This window comes from Akebia trifoliata, unplaced genomic scaffold (assembly GCF_017979445.1).
Source record: "Akebia trifoliata isolate Shusen 1 unplaced genomic scaffold, ASM1797944v1 Contig00226, whole genome shotgun sequence".
NCBI lineage: Eukaryota > Viridiplantae > Streptophyta > Magnoliopsida > Ranunculales > Lardizabalaceae > Akebia > Akebia trifoliata.
This window is the reverse complement of record NW_028236878.1, coordinates 7,119-16,242: the sequence shown is the minus strand read 5'-3', so window position 1 is coordinate 16,242 and position 9,124 is coordinate 7,119. Positions and strand designations below refer to the sequence as shown.

Here is a 9,124-nt window from a genome sequence, read left to right as displayed (position 1 = left end):
TAAAACATAGGATTACTTCAGATTTTCTCAAATAAATAAATTTCTTTAAATCTCAAAATTTATTGTAAGTGTAATTACAATATTTCTGCTTAAAAAATTATTTTTAGACTAAAATTTGATCAAATGAGTACTAAAGAGCCAAGGGCCTTTTTGATACATATTTTCAAAAAAAAAATTCAAAAAAAAAGGTCTATTGGGTCATTTTCCCATAAAAAAATGACTTCGCTATCCTTGTCTACAATTTGTAACCTAAAGACTTTGATTTTTCGCAACAATCTTCAGCTAACTACAATGGTATACACCCTTATATATTCACACTGTTATATATTCAAGTAAATCATTCAAAACTAAGTACAATTATAGTGTCCAATAAGCAACAAAAAGCTAATTGAAATGAGTATATTTGAGAAATCTCCAACCTTATGAATCAAAACCAATTTACTATAGACATTGTGGTTGCACTAATAGACCCAAGTAGTAATAATCTATAAATAGAAAGTATCAATTGTTTAAACAAAATAAAGAAATAAAATATGTTCATTAAGTTTTGAAGAAATAAAATCTGTTCATTAAGGTTATTGACGCCCTTCCTCTTCAGATGATCTAAGAAAAGACATTGTAAGTCTTGGCTTCAAGTATGATTTGTCTTAGCCCACCAATTGGTGATAGAATCATCAATAAAACACCCAAAATGATGCAAATCTGAAAAATTCATGAACCACATAGATAATAAAACAAGAAATATAAGATATATGAAAAAGAGAATAATTCAAGTTAATTAACTTACCCAATTAGTAAACCAAGATAAACTATATCTTTTTGGTTTTTTTATTGTGAGCCACATGATGCAAGGGAGCTGCAAAAATTAAAGTATGGAGATAAGACTGGAAATTCTTTGATATAAAAGGCTATATGTATGTAAACTATATCTTTTAGGGTTTTTGATTGCCAGCCACGTGGATGCAAGTGAGCTGTAAAAATAAAAGTAGCAGAGATAAGACTGAAATTTTTTTGAGATAGAAGGCTATATGATTATGATTTTGTGGATAATGTTTGATTGTGCCTACAAAATATCAAAAGGAGAGTTGGTTTTAAGTTTTGAGGGTGTGAGAGAAAAATATTAGGATTTTCTGATCATAACAATAAAATAATTTTCCTGTGACATTAATCAATCATACACCAACAAATCTCATTTTCTCAAGAAAATAATCTTTGAAATCATACCGAACTTTTAGTGAATTAGAACTAGAAAATTAATATTAGGTTGTTTCAGTAAGAGAAATGTGGAGGTTATAGCTTACATAGTATGATGTTGGAGCAAGAGCGAATCCCCCGAAGAATCCAAGAAGTCCGCCAAAGAAGGGGAACATTATGGCGATGAACATTGTCAATGCTACACTCAAAGACAACACATATATTTGAATTTTCCTAAGTCCTATCAATAAGAAAACTTTTTGATTATTAAACACTTCTTGATGAAGAGGAATTCCTTACCGACATATAAAGAGCGTGCAATCAATCGAAGAAGGAGGCCAGGAGGCAAATGCATTTTCTTCACCAACACAGTTTCCATCATGTCAAACACAGGCATAGCAAAGACCTACATCCAAACCAAGTAAATAAAAAGTTAATAGAAATCCATCATAGTATCATTCAATATTAGAAAAATGGAACTCTATTTATTGTAGATGAAATTACAGGAACTCTAATAAGATTTATATTATACTAGTTTTAGAACTAGGTGTGTCAAGTGAAGGCAGTCCCAATATTTATGGAACATGAACAAATAAGTTGAAAATAAATTAGAGAGCTTAAAAATATGAACCTGATAGCCTCCTATTACATGGATGAAGACAAATATGTTAGCGATAGCAATCAACAAGTTAGGTTTTTGGAGTGAGATGAGGATGTTATCCTCGACATTGTTTCCAAATGTCCAATAACCAATGAGAGCTACAGGGAAGTAACAAATAGCGACAATGAGATAGGCAGTGATCACACCCTTCCACATGGGTTTCTTGGAGGGTTTATCGGGTGTAGAAGGGATTGTGGCTTGGATCTCCAAGACCACATTGTGACCTGCGAAGGCAAAGGCAACATCACCCAAGGCAGATAGAAAATTAAATATATTTCCAGATGTCGTTGAAGCTCTGTAACCGTATTGAACATCTGGTTGAACACCTTTGTGAATTGAAGCTGACCAAGCAATGGTAGAGTAACTGTAGAAAACATGATTTTGTTAGAAAAATAAATTAAAATATAAAGTTGATCAGTACAGGTAACATAAATAAGGTCTATAAATGGTATGTTGGATCACTTGATATCTCTTATGGTAGGGGGAGATAGTGTCTAACAACCAATGACATAGTGACATGTGGGAAGAGAAATGCAGATTATTTAGGATGTATCAAACATTTCCATGTTTAGGAAAATTCCTTACGAATGATCCAGCAAGGTACATTGTTCTGTTGGGTCATCGATATGCCCTGTTGAGTCGTTAGTAAGAGTGGGTATATCTTACTAATATAGTCAGGATTGTCGAACTCTTTAGGTATCATTTTTTCTCAAGTTTTAAAGAAACAAGTTTTATTACTAATCCAAGTCAATATTCATTAAGAAGTCAAGTTGATTAGGCCGGGTTTCACATAAAGTTGGCTCAACTCAATTGACATTTAAGTCTATTCAAATCAAGTTTTCGAGTTTTAAAACTATGCTTCAAGCAAGTTTTATTGCTAAATCAAAACAAAATTCATTCGAGTCCAATAGACTAGGCTAAGTTTAAAGTAAAGAACTAATTATTAGGTTAAGTAAAAGAAAGATAAGAGAGAATAGTAATACCTCAAGGACATGACAGCTGCAGCTAGAGAGATACCAGAGATGGAATTGAAGTTAGGGAGCTGAGAAAGAACAAAATGAGGAGCAGCAAAAATCATGATCCAGTAGGTGAGTTTTATATCTTTGCATTGCCCAGGAGTGCACAATGAGTCATAAGCTTTCTTCAACGATCTTCCTCCTGTTACCATGTACACAATATTGGTTCCGACTTCCACGACAAGTTGTTGAGGCACAACGATCCATAGACCGAGTTTTTCGCCGAAAGCATGTTGACCCAACTCATGGTACCTGTCAAATCGCTTCCCGGGTACCATCTCATGCATCTCCACCATTTGCCATAATGTGTATAAGGTGATGATCCATGATAGAACAAGCATCACCACTCCTGGTCCCCTGTAAACACAAAAAAACCAATATATGACAATGTGATACATCTATTATTATGGTTTTAAAAATTGGTTTTCTCTTTTGTTTCTTTTTTTTCTTTCTATGAGCATCATGATTTTTTATTTCAGTTTTTGCTCTTGTCTAACTCATGAACAAGATGATTTGAAAGTGCCTTTATCTTGGTAAACCAGACGAGATTTAAGAAGGGTATTTGAGCATTGATTTCTTGTCTCGTTCACCAACAATACTTAGTTGGTTTGGGTCGTTCCTCAACATTTCAAAACCATGGATTCGATTGGTACACAAAAGTATTGTCAACCCAGTAGATTTAATTTAATTCTAATACTAACCCATGATAATAATAATAATAATAAGCCATTTGGATTCAATGGCTTGGATCTCTTAGGATTTCATATACTATGATCAGTTCCTCTAGGATTTCACTTTTGAGATGCCAAAATGTATCCCTAAAGAAAAATATAGAAATCCCTAGGCCTTTACTCATCTCTAGGATAAGTTGTCATGATATTGTAAAGTTAACCATAAGAATAATGCTGACGTGACCTCAAGTTTGTGCCTCATATCTCACACCTTCACATGAAAGTGGGTAACCATAAATGCTTTCATTGAGATACGAGTTGAAAAGTATGTATGGTTCCTACACACTTTCACGTTAGGATGTGTGATATGAGGTACAATCTTGAGGTCTGTCAAGCACGACTCTAACCATAAGTGTGTTTCCTTTAAAAGTGTTAAGTCCTAATTGAGTTTTTTCGAATGTTAAAGAGTATTTTAAAAACACCCCTTATAATTGGTGATATTAAGTGTACTCTCTTGCAAAATGCATTTTGCAAGACTAGGCTTACCCCCTTACACCAAGTCAGTTGCATTTTCTTGACGATTTACAGGTAAAATTTTGTTTTTTTGTTTTTTTTTTTCTTCTCAATATGCTCTTTAAATACTTATATGACTAAATCAAAGATTACAGTGTTATATCATGAAATGAAGAAAAAACAATGATGACTTTCAACAGCAAGGGGTAAACCTGATCTTGGATTTTGCAAGGGGTTAAATCTAATATCATCAATTTTACAAGGGTTATTTCTAAGTACCCGATTTTAAAACAGTGTTCTTTCGTAAGGTCGATCCAAAGAACTTATGGGTCAAATGGTTTTAAATCCCGATTTTCCATATCATCTCCATTCATGAATGGAGAGGATATGCATTAACGAGACCAGACTGCCAACAGGGTCCTACTGGATCTTTTTTAAATACCGGTTCGGCTCATTAAGAACCGTTCCTTAACCAAGAACCACCATATTTTTAAAACCGATTCTAAAACCGGTAAACTCTCTTTTCAAAGAACAAATTCTGGCAACAAAAAAAAAATTGGGTGCATCTCTCTTTCAAAATTAGAAAAATATGGAAAAGTAATCATTCAATCCGTTATTTACTTGTTTTAGACATTTAATATCATCAAAATCAAGGAACCTACTAAAATCTAAAATTCTAACAGCTATGAACAACTTAAACTACTAAATCTATATAAAATTTAATAGTAAAACTGTTAAATTGTATAGTTTATTTTTTACAATGTTTAAAAAAATATCTAACTAATTTAAGGGTTTTTTTGGTCTTCTTATTTTATATAAAGTGAAAATTGAATATTAAAAACAGAAACAAAAATATAAAGACTTTTAAAAAAGAGTAAAGAAAAAAGAATAAAAAAGGTTGCACGGAATTGATTAATGATATTAGGAAAATTCTAAAATGACACAGCGTATTTACTGCGATTCTCACAAGTCTGACATGGGATGTGCACATAACCATAAATGTGTTTCCTGGCGATACGAGTAAAAACCATCTACAATCATGCATGCATGTCCACATCAAAATTGTAAGAATCACAGTAAATTCTATGTCACCCCAGCACAACTCTTGATATAATTGATAAAAGAGTAATGATGGGGTGAAATTAGGATTTATTGCGATTTCTGCCATGGAGGTGTGCACCTGATTATAGATGCTTTTTACTTGTATCTCGAGAAAACAATCTATACTATCACATCTATACATATATAATAGACATCTCATCTCAATGTAGGATACCCAAAAACATGACCACAGTCACAAAATTTAGAAACAGAAACATTAACTGGTGAGGAATCTTATGTAAAACTCAGCAATTAATAAATTGATTACATTCAGAAAAAAAGGCAAAATAAAATAAATAAATAAGAAAATCTAAAAAGAAAAGAAATTGTTAATGAATGAAAAATATATATGAATACATACCATCCAAGGGCCGACATGGCGTAAGGGAGACTCAATACGCCCGCTCCAACCATAGCCGTGACATTATGGAAAGCTGAATACCACCACTTCGCATTCCTCGATGATGTTATTGGAAGCCAGTGCTCAATTTCTTTGTCTTTATTATTAGAATCCATTATCACTCCAACAAATTTTTTTTTTTTTTTTCTTTTCTGGAAGGACAATTTTTTGACGACTATAGAGTCCTAACTAGCGTTAAAAACAATTTTTTGACGACCTATAGAGTCCTAACTAGCTTTAATGTCTATTTAGGGATAGAGTTAAACGACCTATAGATTCCTACCCACCGTTAATTTCTATTTAGGAATAGAGTTAATTTCTAATTCTATTTAGAGATAGATTTAATATCTATTTATTTTTTAGAATTAATATGTAAATTTTTTTTTTAATATTGACATACTTTAATTTTTTTTAAATATAAGAAAATCATGGTATAAAATCCTATCCAATAATAATTTCTATTTATTTTTAAAATTAAAAAATTGTGGATAGAGTACTATTTATCATCATTTTTTTTTTAAATTAAAAAATTAGAGGAATAGAATCGTGCATTAATTTCTTTTTTTTTTTAATTAAAAAATTAGAGGAATAGAATCGAGTTAATTTTTATTTATTTTTTAAAATTAAAAAAAAATTTAAAATTGATGAACCAAAGCTATTACTTTTTAAGATCTAAGCAAATGTAATTTTAATTTTTTTTTTTAATATAAAAAAATTGGTTTAAAATCTTACATAGCGTTATTTACTATTTATTTTTAAAAATAAATAAATAAATTGTAGACACCCCAATTTGAACAGGTCACTACTCGAAAAGACCCAAAAATACAGATTTTCCAAATAAATGGGCCAACGGGCCTTAAGGGCCCAAGTCATTGAAAAGTGACATTTTGACCAAACCGAAGCCCCTAAGACCTCTCAATGGTTTAGGAGGTCACCAAAAGGACTCGGCCTACCTTACGCTTTCCCAATATTCACCGCTCCGCTTCCAAAATCAAAAACGTCAAATTTTCGATAAAGTTTTACCAACGGGCCTAAAAAGCCTGATTTCCCAACACATGGCATCTCGATCAAACCAATGATTTCAAAAATCTCAAAAAAATAAATTAAATTAAAAAAACGAGACTTGGGATGCCTACCACCTCTTATACCTTCCACCGCTCCATCTCCAAATCCAAAAAAATCTAAACCCACCTAAGGCTCATAAACCCTCAATTCTTCAAAATCCACTTTTCTCACCTCCCCCCTAACTTAAACTCAATCTCACATCACCTAAAAATCTAATACCAACCTACACTCTCAAAATCCATTTCAAAATAACCCCCAACCAATTCCTAAAATCCAAAACCATTTCATAACCCAAGCCCAAAACACTCCAAAGCCCCTAAGCCCAAATCCATATCCAATTCATATCCAACCCACAACCCTAACCCATCAACCACTACCCACATCAACCAATCACCATCTTGATAATCAAAGATGACAAATGTCATCACCCCATCTAACCTCCCTCACCCAACTACCTACCCCATTAATTTGTTTTAAATCCCATCTACCCACACATCAACCCATCACATTTTCTCTCAAATCAAACACATCTACCCATACCACTAACCTATACCTCCCCTAATCTACCCTCATCATTCCTACAAAACCCACATCTACAACCTAAACCTACACCATCCTCTCAAGTCAAACACTCAACCTCTCCCATCAACCTATCTCAACCCTTCATTTCCACCCACTTTGACACATGACATCATCTCCCTCACCCTCCCAAAATATCATCAACCACCTCTTAAATCCTCCATTCTCTTAAATCAAATACCATTTAGTCACAACCACCATCTTAAACTCATCTCACCAAACACTCCACCCAAATGAGTTGGGTAGGATCCAAACCATTTGGGTCAAAACTCACCCATTTAACGCCCTTCCCTAAATACCCTCCAATCTCCTCTAAATTACACCCACTTCTCTCTTAAACTCATAACCATTCTATCTTTTTTCTTCACTTCATCCCATTATATCCCTAAAATAACTCCTCAACATCTATAAATACCCTCCTCCTCTTCCAAAAATGGCCCCCAATTTTCACTACAAAATTTCCCCAACTCTCTCTCTACTAACAACTATCACCCTTCTCACTAAAAAAAAATCTTATCAATTCCCTCACACTAATCCTTCCCAAGTCTCACAAAAAAAAATCACATACTACACTCATCTCTCTCATCATCTCTTCTCTACTCCTTCAAACAAAAAAGAGTTGTATTTTCTTAAAATATAAGGACTCAAGAAGACTCAAAGATGAAGAAGAAAATAAGAAATAAGATACAAGGTGGGTGCAACAAAAATAAACCACATCTCTTCTACACCCTCTCCCCCTCCCTCTTCTATCATCCCCCTCCTCTCTTCTCAAGGTAAAGGTTCATAAGGATCATCCCATTCAATGGGATGATCCTATAATCAAGTCAAAAATAAATCCCTATTTAGGGTACAAATGCACAACACGTGGCACTTTATTTTTCGTATTTTTTAAAATCAAAATGACTGAGTTGAGTTGAGGTTACCACTATTTAGTGGGGAGAAAAGGGTGCCTAACACCTTCCCTTTTCTCCAACCGAGCCGCTTACCCCGAATCTCAAGGCTCGATTAGTTCCTATCCATCGAAAGTCACTAAATGCCAAAAATGTCACATTTTCTAAAAAATGCACATCGGGTGACCATTCACACTCACTTACAAAAATTGAATGGTGGCGACTCCAAACCATTGTAGATGTGGTCATCGTAATGACGAAATCACGTGTCTACAGTTTGGCGACTCCACTGGGGAGTAAAGGCTCTACCCTCATGTCAACTCGATTATTTTGAGAAAAAAAGAAAGTTTTCAAAATTTTTTTATTTTGCAAGCTAATAATACTTGTTGTGTTTGTTGTATTTATTTTTTAGGTAGGTTTCTTTTATTTATTTACTTACTTGAAAAAAACAAAAAAAAAAAATGATTTTTACTTTATTTATCCATTATGTCCTTTTAAGCATGCATATCATCAAACAAATGAAAAAAAAAATTCTTTTTTGGTCCAAGCCAAAAACCAGAGGCAATGTGCCTCAAAATGGGTATAAAAAAATAAAAAAAAGTCATTTTTCTTCTTTTTTGGCCGAATGGACAGTCGAACTTAAAATGATCATAACTTTCTCGTCCGATCTCCGATTAGCTATTAGTGCATATCGATTTGGGGTAGAACTAAATTTTTTACCAAATGTGACAAAATCAGCAACATTTTGACAAGTCAGAATTGATTTTTGAGCTCATTTACTATCGTTTACGCTATCATTTCCGTTTGACGTCTCGTCGCGATACAAATGAGTAGGAAAAAAGAGCATAAAAAAGAAAAAAAATTTGGCCCAAGCCAAAAACCAGAGGCAATGTGCCTTAAAATGAGCACACAAAAAAAAAATTTAATTAAAAAAAATTAATTAAAAAAAGAAATTTTTTTTTTGCTCAACTTGTTCCTTACATCAGTCTTGGAAACTTTCCTCTTGGAATTTATTTTTATTTTAAGTTTTAAAG

General features: G+C 33.1%; 1 protein-coding gene across 1 annotated transcript; it reads right to left on the bottom strand.

Moving 5' to 3' along the window:
- Window positions 1-543: 543 nt before the first annotated feature.
- Window positions 544-5,676, bottom strand: LOC147381840 (lysine histidine transporter-like 2). Its single transcript, XM_086429895.1, has 7 exons — window positions 5,518-5,676; window positions 2,839-3,228; window positions 1,826-2,219; window positions 1,495-1,600; window positions 1,302-1,393; window positions 788-856; window positions 544-702 (listed from the first exon to the last, which is right to left on the bottom strand). The coding sequence occupies exons 1-7, from the start codon at window positions 5,670-5,672 to the stop codon at window positions 604-606; spliced, it is 1,305 nt and encodes a 434-aa protein (XP_086286021.1). The 5' UTR covers window positions 5,673-5,676; the 3' UTR covers window positions 544-603.
- Between the last annotated feature and the right edge of the window lie 3,448 nt (window positions 5,677-9,124).